At 39.7% G+C, this 21,428-nt stretch overlaps 2 protein-coding genes across 3 annotated transcripts; one reads left to right on the forward strand and one right to left on the reverse strand.

Moving 5' to 3' along the window:
* Positions 1–2,211: 2,211 nt before the first annotated feature.
* Positions 2,212–3,235, reverse strand: MS3_00008653 (uncharacterized protein). Of its 2 annotated transcripts, XM_051216993.1 has the most exons (5): positions 2,982–3,235; positions 2,852–2,949; positions 2,752–2,813; positions 2,399–2,717; positions 2,212–2,365 (listed from the first exon to the last, which is right to left on the reverse strand). In XM_051216993.1, the coding sequence occupies exons 1-5, from the start codon at positions 3,200–3,202 to the stop codon at positions 2,289–2,291; spliced, it is 777 nt and encodes a 258-aa protein (XP_051065622.1). In that variant the 5' UTR covers positions 3,203–3,235; the 3' UTR covers positions 2,212–2,288. The 2 variants fall into 2 exon arrangements, with proteins under 2 accessions (XP_051065622.1, XP_051065623.1); XM_051216994.1 differs by having other exon boundaries at positions 2,752–2,949.
* A 9,675-nt stretch (positions 3,236–12,910) lies between these two features.
* MS3_00008654 (uncharacterized protein) lies at positions 12,911–15,117 on the forward strand. The gene has a single exon (XM_051216995.1). The coding sequence runs from the start codon at positions 13,358–13,360 to the stop codon at positions 14,288–14,290; it is 933 nt and encodes a 310-aa protein (XP_051065624.1). The 5' UTR covers positions 12,911–13,357; the 3' UTR covers positions 14,291–15,117.
* Positions 15,118–21,428: the final 6,311 nt, after the last annotated feature.

Consider the following 21,428-nt stretch of genomic DNA (forward strand, 5'->3'; position numbering starts at 1 on the left):
ACAGAATATTTGCCAAACCGGTATGAAATGTTAGGATTACTGTAGTTATCGGGTATTACTACTTATAATGAAAAAACACCAAATTCGTATTTTCACATAGATTAAATATGAGTATCATTGCAATATGTGTGACAAGGCACAACATACATTGCATCATCCTGTATATGTTAACCTAACTATCGTCTCGGAAGCTTTTATATCTAATTTATGACAGTCGTACAGTACCAGGTCCATTAGACTGAAGTTCGCTAGTTTATCATCACTCTGTAGGCAAAGTTCAAGAGGTTGTCCAAAGTTATTAGACATGATTCATAAAAGAATTCCTCATCGACCTTGCTGTAGTTATCTAACTTTCCATAAACAATATTTACTTTCCGAAAGAGCATAAGATCTGCTGACTGGTTTTGGTGGAGCAGTAACTATCAATAACTGCGATTTCGTTCCATTTATTCTGATTATTTTAACTTCCCTTGTTCAATTTCACTGAGACATTTTTAATAACTATTGCATTGATGTCCCTATCCTCATACGTGAATAATCTAAGAAGAACCACGTCACAACAACGTGCCACGAATTGACGTACCGACTTTGACTTTTTTATTCGGGCAATAACTACGAAAACAAAGCAAACCTAAATATAAAAGACAGTGAGAATAAATAAAAATCCAGGTAAATAACACACCTAAAGATAGTCTACTAGGTAACAGAAGTTAGTTACTACCAAATATTAGTAAATGCAAACTACTAACATTTAATCCCCCTAGACACAATCCTGTTTCCTTCGGTGCGTACACTAGTCAGTCAGTCGGCTACAACGTAGGACTAGGCACATATATGCATCGGTCCAAGTTGCCATACCTCATTAACACAAGATGAACACCGGATTCATAAAAGTAGTTAATTCAGAGGTGGTAATATATAAAAGAAAAATTGCATATAAGGATATAGTACAGGAAGAAAGAATTAGTTCATAGAAAGAAAGATATGAAGCGATTTCAATCTTTTAGTTCAAGGGAAGACAGAGAGTGTATACACCGATGCCATTGTGATCGATCCTGATCCATGTCATCAAGAGTCTCCAACCATTGGTTACGATAGTCACGCAGACCCCAAACAAGTAGTCTGCATCTACCAACATAACTCAGACCAGAAGTTAGTGACTTCAAGCACTGATGCCACGTTTTGGTTTGGCATCCCCTAACCTTCTTCCAACCATCTCCAACACCGGTTAGCATTACACGTCGTGGTAATCGGTGTTCGGGCATACGTAACACGTGACCCAACCATCTCAGTCGATGAAGATTCACAACCTCATCAACTGATTTACCACCATTCCTTAATACCCTATCTGTCTAACCTCACTATTACTTACCCGGTGATCCCAGCAGATGCGAGGAATATTTCCAAGGCATCTGTGGTAAAATACTAGTGAGTACACTATGTCGTCCGTGGAACAAACGAACACTGTGTCCCTCCATGTGTTGGTTTACGCCATCATCAAAATGAATTTATTAGTTACTTGCAATCAGCAACAAGCTGCCAGTAGCTTAAAGAGCCAGAAGTAGGTTAACAACGACGGAAGAGCTTTATCGCGCATTCTTAAGATTAAGCTTTCAGTGGACACACGGATATAATCAAGACCCAGCGACCACAAAGTAAACAGTTATGTGGCTTAATAGTTAAGAATTAAATCTGATAAGACAGCTACAAAGGAAATGAACGATAAGATTTATGTCTGAGCCACCAATAGCTTGGTTTATAAACACCAAGTAGACCATTTACAAACACGCGAGTTGCAGTTACTACCTACAAGTACACGTATTTTAATAGAAACAAGTCAGTGAGAATCTGTGAAAACATAACACTAGCAAGCACATGCGAAAACTTATAAAATATTTGTGGCTAGACAACAGTAAGATCATAATTAGTCGGTCAAATGCAACGTAGAACCTGGAACGTGTTTATTTACGTTCTAATTGCCATGCCCCATTGGCACAGTGGAACGAAATTGTTAAATCAAATCATAGAGTAGTAAAGGTAGTAACATTAATGGTATTAACAAAGATTCGACACAGAATACAAGGTTTGAAGTAACATAAATTGGTGAAAATGTCAAGCGAGATTAAGAAAACAGTGAGAGCTACAATACAAAGTACGGGTGCAGAATACTATTTCTTGAGATGGCATGGAACAAATTCAAAATACACGGGATCATGTTTAAGAAATCTTACATTTATTGTGATGCACAGTAAGTAGAAAAATAGTCTGTTGAGTTTTCTTTAGTTATCCTAATCGGCATCATCTTCAATTTTCGGTGCTAAATAATACCGGATATAACCTAAGTCTTCAATTTCAAACTCCACAACTACGAGATAAGTTAGGTTAAATGTGAAATTACCTGCAGGGACGTTCTCAGTCAGAGATAATACAACTTGGCTAGAGAGTGGAGCGGCTTTAGTGAATATATTGAAATAGTGCAAGGAATAAGTCATGCAAACAGGCTCGTGCATTTCTATTGAAACAGACTCCTCGGGCTTGTCAGCGTTAGCGGACTGACAAAGCTTGACATTTCCAGTACCTAAATCACCGTTTGAGCTGAACGAAACACCATCTTTAGCAACCGATATTACGACGGAATCTCCTATTTGGCTTAGATCTCGACATATCCTTTGTAACTGTGCAGAAGGCATTCGTATGATGCACTTATAATCAGTATCCTGGGGAAAATATTGTTTGAGCAAGACAACTTACGGGAATACCCAGGTGGTCAACATCTAAATCCATCAATTTGATCTCAAATTCCGATGACCGATCTTGGGCTTAAAACATTAAATGACAGTGAGAAACTTACATTTCGACTCAAAAACAAATGTCAGTGTATCCGCTTTATCTCCAGCCTTAAGAGTAATTGCATCGTTTCCACTAGCACATCGTAGAATTTTAGACGCACTGGGACTAATGTGTATTATGTATACAAGTACCTTGTGATGTTCAGGCCTAATGAAAGATTTCTATCACATCTGTATGTCTCAAAGCCATCACTCCGCAGAAGCAAAGACACCAAGCTCACATGTGCATTATCCATAGCTTGTAAACTGATACCATTTTCTGTACAATCAAGAGTTGCTTCTTGCACGAGGTCTTTTATTGCATCAATGACCTTCTTCCATACATCAGCCTGCGTAAGCCGAGCCTCGAACATCACGATATCTTTGAAATTTGTATTGCCACCAGTGACCTTTGACTCCTCTGGAACGTTAGGACGATATAAACAAAGATATCAAACTTTCTATACGTCATGTAAAATCTATTGGAAGTTGCCTGCAAAACAAGATCAGTTAGGTAGTAACCGGTTATCATAGTTTCGAGACTGGACAAGAGTGAAGCTTTGTGTATCTGTATCAAATAGTTTATTTCGTTGCAACAATAAAATATGACAGCATCAATCATTCAGCTTGATTATTCATCAAAAGGCCACTCTCTGAAAGTTAAGTGAATCTGCTAAGTCTGCCACTGTCATACGAAAAGATCAACTCAAACACTAGGGTTTTATAGAGGTAAATAAATCTGTAGGGCCAGTGAAATGTCACTGAGCCCTAGTCATCATCCAGCAGTTGGGTCACTGAATATCGAACAGATCGTCGATCCCTGTGGAAGTCAAGAATAACCAACACACATCAGCTAGTCGTATGCCGTAGACTAGTCCATGCAGTGGTGGTCTCACTAGCTTCTCTGTAATTCTTCTTTGAGTTCTCTGAGTTGTACGGACTTCAAAGCAGCCATAGTACTTTGATACATTGAAAAGGTAGTCCAAATTAGATGCTGATCGCGAGGTAAACTTTGAGGTAAGCTGGTTTGTCACACCATTCCCGTCTAACTCGCGTAGGCCTCAACCATTCAGCACTGATCATGCAAGTTAGTGATCTACAAATCACCAAAATAATTAGTTCTGAAAGTCTTTGACATAGCTTCTGACCTCATTAGTTTTATTTGACAAACCGTAGCTGAAATCAGCCCGTCACGTATCAGCAAAAAAAACAAGTAGGTACGCAGCGCTGGGCATCCTTTGCAACTAGTAGCCAACTAGTAGCAACTAGTAGCTTAGACCAAACGCGTGACGTAACTTGATACACCAAACAATATACTGTGAATCTAAATAATTATGGTCCGTTTCGTCATTAGTACAGCTCTAAAAATAGACCTCATCCTAAAATTGTACAGTTGCCTGATCCATAAGATCTTATGTGGAAGTCACATCACTGCCTACACTGATTCGTCGTATCGTAACAATCACCAAAATATGATCGAGAACACACTTAAGCTGGTCTTCTCTCCACGTTAAATGTTGAATGTCTATTTTTCCAGTTATTTCATGTTCAGTTTTGAAGATTGTGTGCTTAGCACTCAATGCCACTACAAATCCGTTCCTCGTTGGAACACATACTGTGATATCCTTTCAAGTTCCCGGATATTTTTTCGCCTATTTCAATATCATATATTGATCATGACGGAGCAAACACTTAAGCTATCTTGGATTAAGACTCTTCGGCCTCTCACCCAACAACTCGTGCCATTCTGAGTCAACAATATCGAAGCCTGGTTCTGCTACACAAAAGCTAAAATCCACAAGCACAGTATGACAGACCCCCATGCACAATTCCTAGCAGTAGTGAAGGCAACACAGCCTCAAATTGCAAGAAATGACATTACAGAATTCTGTCATACTCTCACTTGTAACCCTAGTATTCGTCGTAGCCACAAACGTTCACAAACTGTGCTAGGTAATCCATCATAGAAAAGGTCTGTCACTAAACCACGAGTGACAGGTAATTCTGACTAGTATTTATACCACGGAAATCATTCTAAGTCTTTTGGAACCTGCAGGAGCCCCTTGGGTTTTTCAATTTCCGAACCGCCAGTCACGAGAAACCTTCCGAGAAACTTCCCCGTCGGCACGCGTTAACGATAACCGTAGCATGAAGACACAGCTGTCCAACATCGCTAAATACGGTAAGTAATATGTTTGTCTTAATGTGAGTTTACGCAAACTCTTTCACTGGGTTTCCGCGTTTCCTGATATTTCTTTTTGGTCATTGGTGTAGATCCGACCCCGCACCACAATCTTCTCATCGACCCGGACGAACGGAGGTTATTAGAACCTCATCTTCATGTTGTAGGTTTTCAGAATGCTGGTGTAATTCGGTATAGGCACATTTATCTCTATTACTATGATAAGAGACCCGGTCTTTAAACTGTAGACTGATCATGATGTGACTTTTTAATCTATAAGACCTTACGCGGAAGTTACGTCATTGCCTACACTAAGTCGTTTTATTATGACCATCGGAATATGGATTCTATCACCTCTGAATAAAATAATAATTGAGTACGGAAGGGTATGAGTTACACAGAATGATCGCACCTCCAAGTCTGAGCCATGCCATATCAAATGACTGCTCCCGCGTCCGCCAATCCTGGCCTCTAAGTGTTAAGTTTCAAATGTAAATCTTCTCGGCAATTATAAGCTCGGCTTTATAGATCGTGCGGTTGGGAACCAATACCACTACAGATCATTCCCTGTCACTGTTAACCACATAATCGACCCATGCTATCAACGGATGCTCGACAAGTGCCCTGAACTTTACCAAATGCGGCCGAAGTTAATGTGTGTAACCGGCAAATGTCAAAAACCACATCACGACTACAGGACCACTTGTATTTTCGAAATCTTCACGACCAGCTCCCGAAAAGCTAAGGTCCGCCGAAACCGAATCATGGTGAATGATGGACTTGGATATTATCCGGTAAGTGAAAAAGCCCATTGGCATCTTCACTGTATATAATTCCTAGAAACGACAGCAATGACTGTTGTTCGTATCAGGCTCTCTTTGTTTGAGGGCAAGTCAGTCAGTCTGCGGTATTGAGGTTGTTATCCTACGCTGACCACTCAGACTCATGTTTCCAATTTTATGCTGGATTAGCTATTCTACTAAGAGAACCTAAACATCTCGGACTTTTACATTATGACTATGTGATAGACAACGGATGAAAAAAAATCAGACAATAAAAGACAGTTATTGGTATTCCTAACACATCACTCCCTATATGCACTTTCTGTTCTAATAAATAGCCCTCCATATTCTAACCCTGACTTCCCTTCCTTCATTTGAACTTACTCTACCTTGGTAAATATCACAACTCAGTGTTCTTTATTAATGCGTTCTCTCATCTGGAGCCTCTGATCACATCCCACTCTAGCTACAAGAGCTAGAATGAATTTAATCCAATAATTTATCATACCTCTCTCTGTTCCATTACAAAGTGTTAAGTACTATTTATCGTTTATATCCAAGATCCTTGCCTCTCCTCGGCTTCTTTTTTGTCAGAATCCTTCTCCGAGACCACATATATGGAACTTCTGACATCTGAAACAAACTCGACGTACGCGTTTACCCTAATTCATAGTTCACACCAAGCGCTCTACAAGTCTACTTCATTACAACTATAAACCTAAAAAGTTGCATCACATAAGTACTTAGCACAACCAAAATCCTATCACAATTATGCCGAGACTGGACCTGGTGTGCAAAGTGGACGCGATGCCACTTTGGAGAATATTTTGATGACTACTCCGTATATCTGAACGAATGAACTGATATTCACTTTTATAGATCATATTTATTTAACAACCCTGCTTGGGATGCATACTGGGAACCAATAAATGTTGTAATTTGTAGATCATGTCTGTAAAAATGGCGTGTACTTGCCCTTGCAGAAATATATATTATTATTACTATGTCCAACTGGAGATTATTGGCGACTGGACGCAAAAATATTTTCTGATATTTACCGTCTGCCGCACATCGACTACTTGACAGCCACTTTAAAGGGCATAGCTGTCTTTTCAAAATCGATCTGTTCAAAGCATGAAACCTAATTCCTATGGTTGCCGACACCTTTTTTAAAACCACTATCGCTACTGTTTTCGAACTCCACGTATCTTGGCGCAGCCCTTTTGGTTTACGAAATGCTGCACATAATTTTCGAAGATTCAGCGATTACGTCCTTGGGAGTTTCAACTTAATACAAAATTAGGTAAATAGCCTCTTGATAGCAAATCCGGACGGAAACTCTTATCTCCAGTGTCTGGACCTCGTTTTAAAAAACAACTCCAAAATACTGTAACTCTACAAGCACTGAAGAATCTCAAATTGGATTTTACTAACTAAATAAACGCTTTTGTAATATGCCAAATTTCTAAAATTATTTAGTTTGGTCGAATATTCGTGTTTCGTCGCACTTTTAACACGTTTTCTTGTTTCAGACTAACTTCGAACATACCACAAGACCAACCGTAGAACGGGACAAGACTGTTCAAAAGAACACGATGCAAGGGACAGCAAAGAACATAAAGTTGAGACGTGACGTCCCTAGAGAAATTAGCATTTTATGATGTCTATGTTTATGTGATGATAATAAGAGTGAGGTATATAAAGAACATCGGGTGAGATGGAATTCACTTCTGACTTAGTCAGTCAAGTGTTAAGTAAGTTAACGAAACTTGTAAGTTTCACGTTTTGTGAAGGCGTTCGCAAGATGACAGAATGTGCAATGATATTCTAGATGAATGTTACGAAAAGGAGATTTTGGACAAGGAAACTTCATCTCTGTTATCTGTGTCTGAGAAAGAGTCACCTGAAGAGCGCGTATGACTCAGGAGTAAACCGTGAAGTTGGTTTGACTCGGAAGTTGTTTGTTAGAACATTTTACATCACCTTGTAATCGACGCTGAAAGATCAAGAACGTCGTTAATTGTTTATGGTTAAGTCATTGTCCACCTGAGTTCGCTTCTTAACGACCAATGTTCACGAAATCTAAACACTGTCAACGATTTAACTAGTTTTCTTCTAGGATTCGTATTAAGTTAACATTGACCTCCGATAATAAAGGAATGTTTCTTTAGGCAGATATCCGAGAACGAAACGAACGAACGTCCTATTTTTTGTGGTAGTAGTGAACTAGGATAGAAAGCTAAGATATGTCGTTTGGAATTTTGTAAGAATTTAGGTTGATTGGTTAAGAGCTGACGACAAACATCTAAGTAAATGCAAAAATGTCAATGCCCAAGCACTTGTTCACTTCCTTATTTTGTATGGGGATTATATTTCCTATTGTCTTATATTGAATGTTCAAAAACTTTGTGTCTGAAAAGATAATCCCGTGCTAGGCATCGCCGTTCAAGATATAAAAATAAAGACATATTCACAACTAGTCTGGTTTTTTCCATCAACAGGACGAGGGTTACCCACAAGCAAGAAAAGTTTATCCACCTCGATAAGTTACTTCCCTGCTTTGTACAAACTTCACTTCCAGGAAGACCGTGTATACGTTCGGTGATGAGTTAATTAACGAGATTTAACAAGATTTTTTGGAATAAGACCCGTAGTGACACCTCTGTTGAAGCACATAGCCCAGGTTATTTCAAACCACATGCAAACCATAAATTTGTTTCCTCCGTACAGTTTCCATCACAGAGTACTCCCACCCTTTCCTCCTGGGTAAACTCCCCAATCAACTTCACTAGCTCATTTGATACATCTCCCACTAAGTCTAGCTGTCAAAATACCGAGCTAATGAAGAACATCCAATCCCTCACATCAAACTCATCTCACACCCGCGAGGGTTACGACGACTTTATCCGAGATACTCTCACCCATTTCAACTTAGTAGGCCACTTGCTTAATGTACGTCTTACCAACGCTCGATCGATCTGCAACAAAAAGACGGATTTAGCCCTGTTTGTATCCATATATCAACCATCACTTATTATGATATCTGAAGCACGGACTAACAGTAATATTTCCGACCAAAGTATATCTCTTGATAACTATTTCCTATATAGAAGCGACAGATTGAATGGACGAGGCTGAGGATGTCTTATTTACGCTCACTCTAGCCTAAACTCACTACTATGTGATATGCCTGAACTAAACAAACTGAAGGATTCGGTGTGGATTGTATTAAAGCCGTCGAATTCCGTCACCTCACTGCTCGGCTGTGTTTATCGTCAACCTAACGCATCAATAGATGAAATAGCAGTGTTATTGGAGGTGTTCAAACTAGCATCATCCCTCTCATTCACAGGCAGGCTCATTTGTGGTGACTTCAATATGCCCGAAATTTCTTGGCTGCCAGTCAAAGCGCCAAGACGTTATGAATCATTTATTGAATGTCTCGAGCTTGGACAATGGACTCAGTATGTCGATAGCCCTACCAGACATCAAAACATCTTAGACTTAGTCTTTACCAGTGGCCTCATCCCCAATACTTTGTATATTGGAAAAAAGTTCCCAGGTAGTGATCACAACATTGTCATATGCAGCCTTAATGTAAAAACCACAACGGATAGGAGTAAAACCGTAACACTTCGTAGAAACTATCGCAAGGTTGATTGGAATAACTTCCACAATTACCTAAGAACCACTGATTGGAGAACTTTCTTTACCTCAAACAATACCGACACATTAACCAATATATTTTACCACAACGTCAAAAGTATCATCAACAACATCGCACCTTTAGAATACTGTAAACCTACGTTTTCCAAAGATCTCTATATACCGGTCAGTACAAGAAGACGTCTTCAAAGACATTGTACTCGATTCCACAACCTAAATGACTTTCCTCTTTAGTAACGATGACAGAAATACTTGTCCGAACAGAGGCAATAAGTAAACAAAAAGCAGTAGCACAGGAAAAGCGTGCAGTTGAACTTAATAATAACTCCTCTGCACTCACTATTCTACTCCAAAATAAACTTAAACGCTCTAAATCGAGAGGGAATATATTCATCAAAGGCAAACAAGTATACGAAGATCCCAAACTTATCACAGAATTATTTAGTGAACATTTTTGTTTCTCACTAACTAACGAAAAACCATTTAATGATTCACAGCCAATCCCAGTAACTCCCTGTGAAATTACTAATGTAGAATTCAGTGTTCAAAATATCTCCAAGGCAATCAGTACATTGAAACACTCCTACATTGATGGACCAGATGGTATCCCATCTAGCATGCTAAAACGTGGAGGTGATGATATGTGTGTTTTGCTTCTCAAACTATTCGCGATATCACTCTCTTCAGCGTGTTGCCCTACTGCCTGGAAAACTGCACATTTCACTCCCAAAATAAAAACAGGACCTGAAGCAAACTTTGAAAATTACCGGCCTATAGACATAACTTCAGTGGTATCTAGAGTGATGGAAAAAGTAGTTAAGACGGCTGTAGTCCAACATCTACTAACTAATAATCTCATCTCGACCTCCCAGCATGGATTTCTTAGGTCCAGATCATGCGATACATGCCTAGTAGACTACCTGAATGATATAACTCTGAAATGAGACAGCGGACTCCTTGTATCAGTCCTATTCCTAGACTTTAAAAAAGCATTTGATAAGGTCCCACACAAAAAGGCTACTCGTCAAACTAAAGTCCTTCGGAATACACAACCCACTGTATTCATGGTTTGCTTCGTTCTTAACAGAACGTGAACAGATGGTAAAGTACAATGACTGTCTCTCGTCCCCTAGACCAATCACCAGTGGAGTCATCCAGGGAAGCGTATTAGGCCCACTTTTGTTTCTTATGTATATAAACGATATATGTAACACCAAAGAATTTGGGAAACCATACTAATATGCTGATGATCTCAAAACAGTATACAGCTATAAGCCTGAGACACTAAGCGAAAGTGTATCCCAGATCCAAAAGGACCTCAATAACTTAACCATATGGAGTGAAAAATGTCAATTACCATTTAACCTCAACAAGTGCGGGATCATGCACTTTGGAAAGCAGCTCTATAAACTGCAACTTCAGTTAAATGAAAGTAGAGTCCAAACACTCGAATCAGTACACGTTTTATGAATTAATTACACAGGAAGCCTGAACTTTGAAGAACATGCCTCCTCTATTATTTCTAAATCTGGACGGCTAATTGGTTTTATAATGAAAAACTTTTTCACAACAGAGGGTAAACTTGCTCTCTACAAAATATGTGTACGACCCTCCCTTGAATACTGCTCTTTTGTCTTCTCTAATATGAATATCGCAGACAAGATAAGAGTAGAAGATGTTCAAAGACGTTTCACACGTCAACTACTAGGATGTAACTCGAATCTCGATTACACAGACAGATGTAAGCATCTATCTTTAGAACCTTTATGGCACCGTAGGCTAAAGAACAATTTATTATTTCTCTACAAAGCGATATATGGGCTCTTCTTTCTAACCTCCTGCCCGACTATCACCCACGACCCAGCCTATAGACTTAGAAACAACGCACATACACTACTTACCGTAAAACACCAAAAACAAATACGTTGTAAGTTTTTTACAGTACGGTACAGTTTATTGTGGAACAGGCTGCCAATGCCTATCCATAACTGTGATACGTTTACCAGATTCAAAAAGCTAATAACCCTATTTCTAGACTTCAAAGAGCTTCAACATTTCCTTGAACTCCCGCCCACCCATGAGGCACTTTACTACGGACCGCCTAGTATCTAGAAAGAACAAAATTATAACAAGTTCGACTGTTACTAATATGAATATAACCAAATCACAGAATATATGGCTCATCCTTTCCTATTATTCATTGTTTATTAATCATGGCCTTATGCTCCTAACCCTAGCTTTCAGATCCCAAATCTCTACAGGTTAAATGTACATTATTCTTCCTAAAAGTCATGCCTTGTTTTTCTACTGCAAGTAGACAGATAGATCAATCTTATGGATGCTGATCTACTAAGGCCGATCATACAAAGCTCAAAATTTGGCCACAAAGTCTTGTGAGTTTATCGATGTGTTATTTGTCTTACCCTGAAATCTTTTTTTCTACAATTTTATACCCTCTCAGATCTTTTGATTTGCTATTAGTCCTTACTTCTTTAAACCATTAGTTATTTTCATAGTAGTGTGATATACTATATGGACATCTAACCCAAAAAAAAGACTTTTCAACTATCTGATTTGCTTGTAACATGGACCTAGTAGAGACAGTGTATTCCAACTATGGATTTTGATTAAAGCAGTATTCATACTTACCACAAACGTAAGAGAGCCTAACATCACAAAAGGAGGGAGGGTGGCGTTACTGACCAGCAAACATGATGGTGGGGAGATAAATTCAATCCACCTATGTCTGTAGGGCAGAACAATTTGTTTAATTACGGCTCCTTATGGTTTAGCGGGATGTCACGAACTTATGGTATTGATTCTGATTTATCACGCAAAATACCTCTTTAAATCGTGTTACGAAAGTTGAATTGGTTTCACTTTCTATCCAGAAATCCTATTACAAGCAAACTAGGCAATTCGCTAATATACGAAGCCGGCGAGACTCTAATTTAGCGACGAGCCAATCAGAAGCGTTTGAGCAATTTCAAGGTCACGGAGCCAAGTTCAACACGCGATGCTAACATACGATCGGTTCACAGCGGATTTTAAAGAGGAGGTGCTTAATGAGAGGTTAAAACAGATGGGACGGCGGAACTCTAATTTAGGGACGAACCAATGAGAAGAGTTTGAGCAATTTCAATTATTAGCCAATCAGAAATCAGTATAAATAAAAATAGATTACAAGGAAGTAATGAATTACAGTGGATATTCTTCTTTTACATGATTTAAAAACTTGTTAAGGTTTGATAAATGCTCAGAAGTTCTGAATTCATAATGCATATTGCATAGAAACTCGACCATAGGGTTGTAGTGACTCACGTTTATCACGAGAACACGACTGGTTTAATAAAAACAATTATTATTATAACCAACTGTACCAGTGTTTGTTTTAACGTGCTTTTGTTTGACTGTGCTAATGACAGCTTTTTCGTGCTTCCATTCTTATACTTACACTTTGATTGTAACTTCGCGCGAATTCGGTTACGTTCTGTAACCAAGCTTGTATCCTGGCACGATCTCGGTATCCTTTCGATACCACGAGATCGCCAGCAAATATACACCTCGACTTGGTCCATTAACTGCCTTCTGGTATTCGGCTTCTCGGGGATTTTATGGATCTATTTGGTTACGTCCAACCCTCGCCTTCTGATTTATCTGGCACGTGTTTCTTGGTAGCGGTGTTCATAGTTAATCACAACTCGACGCCACGCTACAATTGGTGAGCCGTATTTTGGAACACGCCTCAACTTCTGATCAAATCTTCCAAAGAAGCCAATTCGGTGAGTCTATGATTTATCTATCCACGTCTGTCGTATATTTTCATATTTTTTAATATATAATATACTCGACATGACGGATAACGATAATAATAGTATTAATATAATAGACTCACATGTATGTGTACCGAATCCTTGTTACTTTTTATTCGCGTGACGATGAATTCCACGCTTTATTCGAGAAAGTTTCCCCTATTAACTGTTCTCCTCGCTGACCCGGCTGCTTGGTACGGAATGCATACGCATAAGCATATCTGTCTACCACCCAGCACCAAATGGTTAAGTAAACGGTTTCACTGCCAACTTAAAAGTGCTATACGAGCACACGAAAACGGCAACTGGCACGAAACCTTATCGCTCGTTCTTTTAGGGATCACAACGAGCTTGAAGGCAGATATACAATGTTCCGCCGCTGAACTGGTATTCGGCACGACATTGCGTCTGCCCGGAGAATTCTTCACACCATGGAGCAGACCTAATTTCGGTAAATCAGACTACGTCCATCGACTGTCTGCATTTATGCGAACGCTGTCTCCGGTGTCAACTCGAATACAACATCGACAGGTCGCTCTCCCTCGAGAGTTATCTACCTGTTCACATGTTTTTGTACGAGTAGATTCGGTACGCAAACCTTGGCAACAACCTTACGAAGGCCCTTTTCACGTGATCGCTCGTCACGAAAAGACCTTCAAGGTTGATCGATATGGACGCGTCGAGATCGTCAGCATTGATCGTCTCAAACCAGCACACGTCGATGACAGTGCCCTATCTGATAACCTGAGATTCAATGCTAGACCTAACAAACCTACTAGCGGGATCCTCAAACCATCTTCAGGTCCCACGCTAGATACATCTGAGACCTCAATCTCACGTCCCAGTCAACAGCACGCGTCATCTGCACCGTCTACGGATGAGACGACAGTCTCACGTCCAGATCAGCAGACCACGCCGCCCTTGACTTCGGATGAGATTGCAGGCTCACGCGACGCGAACGAGACTAGCGTCTCACGTTCCGGTCGCCGAGTACGGTTACCCGTACGCTTCCGCGACTAGCCGCACAGTTAACAAACGATACGGTGTAGGATTATTCCTATACTACACGCATGCTACACTCTTCTCTTTTTTGCTTTTCTTTTCGTTTCCTGAGCCCACGCCTTCGATCATCTCCGTTTGGTTCCGTCGACTTCAGTCTACTTTGGCGAAAGCTGGCCTGATCACCCACGCTCTTGTCAACGTACGCAGTCGATATATTGGTTTCGAATGCTTGGCATACGCTTGGCCTCGAACTTGGTCGTTATGGTCGCTTCTGGTTCATCGGCTCAACGTGGTTTCGTCCTACGTCTGCAGCGTTTCTGGTGCGTACTCCTACGAACGCCATCTTCAGATTCTGGATACAAACCACTCTGGTGTAGCATGCCAACTCAAACAATAAATACAACACATCGCTCCTGGTACCGTTCTCCGAAAACGACCTACGTTGGCAACTCGACGATCAACGATCGCTTTCCTGTTCGCCAATTCTTCCGTCCTACAATCGCTCGTCAGCCGATCAGTCCCACGATTCAAACCGCTATTTATCGAAAGTGTAAACCCTTTCTAGCGGGGGGCTCCTGTAGTGACTCACGTTTATCACGAGAACACGACTGGTTTAATAAAAACAATTATTATTATAACCAACTGTACCAGTGTTTGTTTTAACGTGCTTTTGTTTGACTGTGCTAATGACAGCTTTTTCGTGCTTCCATTCTTATACTTACACTTTGATTGTAACTTCGCGCGAATTCGGTTACGTTCTGTAACCAAGCTTGTATCCTGGCACGATCTCGGTATCCTTTCGATACCACGAGATCGCCAGCAAATATACACCTCGACTTGGTCCATTAACTGCCTTCTGGTATTCGGCTTCTCGGGGATTTTATGGATCTATTTGGTTACGTTCAACCCTCGCCTTCTGATTTATCTGGCACGTGTTTCTTGGTAGCGGTGTTCATAGTTAATCACAACTCGACGCCACGCTACAGGGTTAGGGTTTGGGGTTAAGGTTAGGGTTTAGGGATAGATTAGGGTCTAGGTTAAGGTTAGATTAGGGTTTAGGGTTAGGGTTAGATTAGGGCTTAGAGTTGGGGTTAGGTTAGGGTCTAGGTTAAGGATAAGGTTAGGGTTGGGGTGCTAACATGCGATCGGTTTACATCGGATTTTAGAGAAGAGGTTTTTTTCGACAGGCCTCAACTCCATCCTGACTCTAACCATAACCCTAAACCCTCACCCTAACCCCTAAAATCCGTTGTGAACTGATCGGAAGTTAGCACCCTAAGCCTAGGCTACAGCCCTAATCACTAACCCTATGAACGAGTTTCTATACCATATGCATTATGAATTCAGAGCCTCTGAACCTTTATCAAACCTTAACAAGTTTTTAAATCATGTAAAAGAAGAATATCCACTATAATTCATTGCTTACTTACAACATATTCTCACTTTATACTAACTGTCTTCTGATTGGCTAATAATTGTCAAGGTCATTTAAGATTTGTTCAAAGGTCGTCGTTAAATTAGAGTCTCTCCACGAAGCCTACTCAAAAATAATGAGACAAAAAAAACGAAAGGGGCTATAATAGCTTCGATAATAAAAGGAAGACAGCCAATTGTATATCACAATACTGTTTCTAGAACTATATTTTATTCTATAATCACACATAATCCCATACTCTCAGCTTCTTTCCGAATCGCCTCCATTTGTCAGTTGTATGTCCACTCACACCTTGTTAACACTTATTTTCTTTAACCTATTAAAATGCTCTTTCTTAACAAATACCTTAATAAAAGAAAATTAGACTGAGTAATCATACCTTCAACATTCCTTCATGAATATTGGCTACTCTGCCTCTCGTCCTTTCTTTTACTTGCTCCCTCTTTCAGCCCCCTTGCGATATGGAACGAAATATTTCATCCTGCACCATCCTCAAAGCCTTAGACATTCCAAAGGGACATAAGGTTGCGCCATTCAGAAGCTCCCACCTTCAATGAACCTATCCTTGACCATCAGTTGCACATTCGCAACGCAACTTTCGTGAAGCGCGCCAACTGTAGTACTGATTAAAACCATCTACGTTCATATCTTATAAATTATCAACCCAGCTATGTAATTTACTACAGTGGACATTGTATAATTTGTATCAATTTGATCTTGCCTGTAAACTGGCATGCCTCATGTAACAAACTGTTATTTGAGAATAAATTATTATTATTATTAAGTTTTAGACGAAAAAGTCTGTGTCGATGATTGTAAGCCCCCTTCGACACTCTATGTAGCCCAAAAGAGTAGGCAAAAAACCTCACCTAGGACCTCAGAAACAATAGTCATAAACGTACCCGGTGGATAAGTAATTCTTTGTAGGAAATACAGTTAATTTTACCAAACTAATGCGTTTTTGTTTTGAAGTCAACTGACCTGAAAATGCTTTCCGCTGGTAGTACCTAAGGTTTATTCTGGAATACTAACGGAGGTCCTATTGTCTGTAAGCTCAGCTTACCGGAACGGGCTGTGACCAACTAAATCATTTTGTTGAGTGTATCCCCACTTCCTAACACTATGATGTCTAGAACAACTCAACTCATCCTTCAAGCAGTTCAGTAATTGATTAGACCAATCAGACTCGAAACGAAGGTAAGGGATTTTACACAGAAATGATGATGGTCAGTTTGGAGCGTTTATATTTGACGGAGTTCCGACATTCCATAGTTGTGCTATGATAGATCCATGTACATATACTTTTCTGGGGGAACTAAACAGACTTTGATAACAGGGTATGAAGTTCAGTGGTGCTAAGGCATAGAACAACTACCTGAAGTTCCAGAAAAATCATAAAGGATGTTGATTAACTACTGATTTTGAAGCATGTCCCATTCATCAACTAGCAGAAATGAGAAATGAAAGTACACATACTTTAGATAACCTTCAGGTATTAGTTTCTAGCGTCCACGAGTTAACAAAACGAATGAATTTGAGGTCAGAAGAAGGAATTCTTCCAACGGACTTTAAATGAAGGTATCTTCTGGATTCCGATAACGCTAGTTTAATAATGTCCCTAAGAATAATGTTGTCAGTCCTGATGCTTAATCATAACTACAGTTGTGAAATTGCTGTTGAAGGTTGACTTCTTGTGATGTCGATTCTTCCCTGGAATAGGATAGAGAACTCATTCGTCTATGAAAATAACTAATATTCTTTTATTCAAGTGTTACGGCAGCAGCATGTAGTATTTACTTATAATATACCAACGCTGTGACGTTTTCTTCGTTTAATTGAAGTTTGGTATATCTGGTATCGTGAATCTTCCGGTTTTATGTGAGGGCCATCTTAACGTTGAACTTTCAGTAGCATTGTTTCCTATTAGTTTGCAGACTTCAGGAGACTTTGATACTCAAGGAAATTTCTTTGATAAATAATAATTATGTACATAAGCTTCATATTTAGTTATCGTATTACTTTGGTATTGGCGTTACCTGATCTATTTTCGTGAATCTGTAATCTCTCAATCGTCCCAGAGCCTAGAAACATGGACCTGACGGTAAGAGTAACTAAGTTGAACAACTTCATGGAGTTAGTTACGTTTCAGAATTTGTAGGTATTGTATTTATAATAGGAAGAAGACTAGAATGGAAACATACATACGAAAATACCAACAAAATTAGATTCCATAAGACGGACAACGAGACGAAATAAGAATATTCGTCAAGGAAAACATAAATTGAAGAGGTTTCCCCCATACGTGCACGGGGACATCATAAAGAACTTTACATCAAGTCCTGAGTGACAAGATCTAGGTGTTGCTATGAAAGTTTGACTTGGCGATTTCAAACAAACTGCATATTGGGAAGGCTGTTATTAATAAAAATAACACATTTTTAAAAACGCAACGAGTAGGAAAAATAAATTTTTAAAGTTTCTGACGTTTTGCGACTCAATATAATCCATCTCTACAGAGGATAAGCAAACGAATAAAATTGACTCAAGTTTAACCATTTACTTACGCCTGTTACCCTCCGCAGAGGGGCAGAGGCCGCCGACCAGCATTCTCAAGTCCACTCTGTCCTTGACAGTCGTTTCCAATTGTTTCCAGCCGCTACTCTTTTTTATACCTGTAATGTGTTCCCTGGTCTTCCTCATTTCCGTTTTGCGCCAGGATTCCACGGTAGCGCTTGTTTCGCGATATAGCTTGCTGAGTTCCGAAAAGTATGCTCTCACGACCTTCAAAACCTATTCCTGAACTCCTCTTCAGCTGGAATCTGTTTTTTCTCCCCCACAGGCTGTTATTGATGGTATACCGTCAAGGGACAACGAGCACCTTGCTTATACAATTACTCATAAATATTTATATCTTTTTGATGATGGTTGTAGTAGTTCTCCATAGCTAACACAAGTTTAAATTGTACAAAAGAACAGAGCATAAATATTTGGCAGTTGGTTGTTTTATACCGTTTCCACTTGAGTTTATTTTATTTGTTTATTTGTTCTCTAAAGAAATGCCTTATACTGAATCACGAAATTTCAGAAAATTTAGAAATATTATTTTTCTACTCATTGGGACATTACAAAATCACTTCGAACGAGTACATTGAGTATACAGATTACAGTCGTTTGCCGTTTTCGATGACCTGAATTATTGTATGATGAAGCAAGAGTTAAGAATCAGTCTATTTAGAACCATATCCGAAGGCATCTTCGCTTCCTAGGATTGTGCTTGGTAGATTACATGACATAAGTAGGCACAACATTCAAGGTGCCTCTCGTCACTTCAGTGTAACCCTCCAACCCGAACTCCAGCACCGCATTTCACGAGATAACCTGGGGAGAATCAAGAGCTAAAGCGCCAGTAATCAGGCATGATCACAATTTTTCCAATTAGGAGTAGGCCTTTTTCAGAATTCCATCATTACTATCATCACAATTTCTATTATTACTACTACTATTCTTAGTAGACATCCGAAACATGGCAATCTCAAACTAGGAACCAGGAACTGATAGTATCGAGATCTCTTTGTTTTCAAACGGTGGAAAAAGTTAAGTGGGGGTTGAGGCAGGTAAGTACATACGATACGGCTTGGTAGAAGGTCAAGTATGCGTATAATAGTTTATCGGTTTTGATGAATTTTTACGTGCTGTGAGCCCGTCTAACACTAGAAAACATCCAGTTGGCGACATCTTCCGAAAAATCACTGATGACACAGAGTACGACAATTGTACACTGAAGGATTCATTCCGTCATATTCATCTTAGATAAGCACACTTCCTTATTATGAGAGGATTCAATCTTCCTGAAACCAACTTCACTGGACACACGTTTGGTAAAAGTAACAACTCACCGAAACCCAGTTCCTCAACCTCACTGAAGATTTGTGACCATTTAAAAACGCCAACTCAGCAACCCATTAGAGAAACATTCAGATGCCGTCACTCGTAGACTGCATATTTTCAAACGAAGAATTCCTAATTTGCAACTTCGCGACACTGGTTGTTACAGGAAAAAGCCATCACGTCGCCATATTCTTTAATCGTGTTGGCAAAACTGGGCTTAAGCATCCTACATACAACGGGCGTCGTAGATTCAAACGGTTGGATGGCTTGGTCTTAGAGGATGATCTACGTCAGGTGGACAGAGATGCTTAGCCTCAACTTGATGTGGACTGTCACTTGGATTTATTAATGCACATTATCTTAAGCGCTACAAGCCAGTCTGTCCCATATGCGGTCCCCGAAAGATACAACCAATCTACTGTCTTTAGGACACGGACTCGCTCAATGACAAGACTTAGAGGGAACTACCGGGCGGAATACAAATGAATTAGTGACGATAGAACATATAGGCAGTTCGAATAATTACACGTAGCACAAATGCGCCAATGAATGATGGGCCCTACTAATATTACTTTTCCACTTGTAAAATATACTGCACAACACAGGTTTCTGCATGAAGTAATCAGTGAACAATAGATACTAGATAGAGAAGCTTGTTAAGCAAGAACTTTTGTTTCATTTGCAATCATCTGAAGCGTTTGGAATTATTTATTTGGCTCCTGAAACAATCGTCTTTTCTTAGCACTCAAATACTCCTTTATTATTTTTTCGCATCGCAATCAGCCGTCCTGCCGAATGGTGATGTGATACCTGCTAGTGTCCCAAACTCTTACTAGCATGAAAAAAACACATTCAGATTGTATGATGTAAAAACCCACAAATAGCTACCACCCTTTGACTAGAATTAATAAAATCCAACTCAAACGGTTCAAACGGTTACGGAAGAAATGGAAGCGTTCGCCTAACAGACTTATTTATCTGGTAGCAGTGGATCACCGTTGCCTCCAGGTAAGAACCCAAGTATGTCTGACGACAGTAAATGAAACATATTAGTAGATTATAGAGGGACACTGTCCTCAGTCCATAAGAATATGTCAAGTTTCCTCTTCAAGGACTCCAGGGAAGTCAGTTGTACTAAATCAGCCGGCAATTAATTCCAGCGTTTGACTACTTGTAAACAATAGACAGTGTGCCTACAGTTCATTCTGCTGTGTTGCGCCCCAGTTTCTGTGTTACCTCAAGGTTTGTGTTGTGGCTGAGCTTAAGCAGGAATTTGAGAGGATAATGAGAAGTGTTTGGAATGCTGTAAGTTATCAGAAGTTCAAGTCTAAGACGCCTGTACTCTAGCGGGTAAAGGTTTAGAGATTTGGGGCGTTCTCCATATAGCTTGGATTTGAGTTCCGACACTGATTTTGTGGCTAGCCGTTGGATACGTTCCAATGTTTCTTTATCATATTTCCATAATCTAAATGGGGTCTAGCAAGTGTTAAAGATTAGGTGGAATCTTCTATCGTCAATTCGATCAAAAATACTGTACAACGCTACCAGCGCAAGGTTTGCTCGAAAAGCATCTTTATGGAATATAGCGCAAGTTTTTATATCATAGGACATCAACATTCTCAGACCTTTCTCAACTTTGACACCTGTAGAAGGGGGTAGTCTGAAAGATGTTTCACATGAACTACCTAACACGGTAAAGTGTTTAAAGTAAGCCCGCCGTTATCCTCGAAACTTTGGAGTAGTGTTGGATTCCAATGAAATACCAGCTTACCAAATTTTCACGAATTTCAACGTCGTCAGCGAAAATTAATAAAACTATACCTCTGAGGAAGG

This window comes from Schistosoma haematobium, chromosome 6 (genome assembly GCF_000699445.3).
Source record: "Schistosoma haematobium chromosome 6, whole genome shotgun sequence".
In the NCBI taxonomy this organism is placed as follows: Eukaryota; Metazoa; Platyhelminthes; class Trematoda; order Strigeidida; family Schistosomatidae; genus Schistosoma; species Schistosoma haematobium.

Coding starts and splice junctions, on each gene's coding strand:
- MS3_00008653 (XM_051216993.1), bottom strand. CDS start 3,202: ATGTTCGAGGCTCGGCTTACGCAGGCTGATGTATGGAAGAAGGTCATT. Junction 2,814..2,851: donor ATTTGTTTTTGAGTCGAAAT/GTAAGTTTCTCA, acceptor TTTAAGCCCAAG/ATCGGTCATCGGAATTTGAG. Junction 2,366..2,398: donor GACTGAGAACGTCCCTGCAG/GTAATTTCACAT, acceptor CTTATCTCGTAG/TTGTGGAGTTTGAAATTGAA.
- MS3_00008654 (XM_051216995.1), top strand. CDS start 13,358: ATGTGTACCGAATCCTTGTTACTTTTTATTCGCGTGACGATGAATTCC.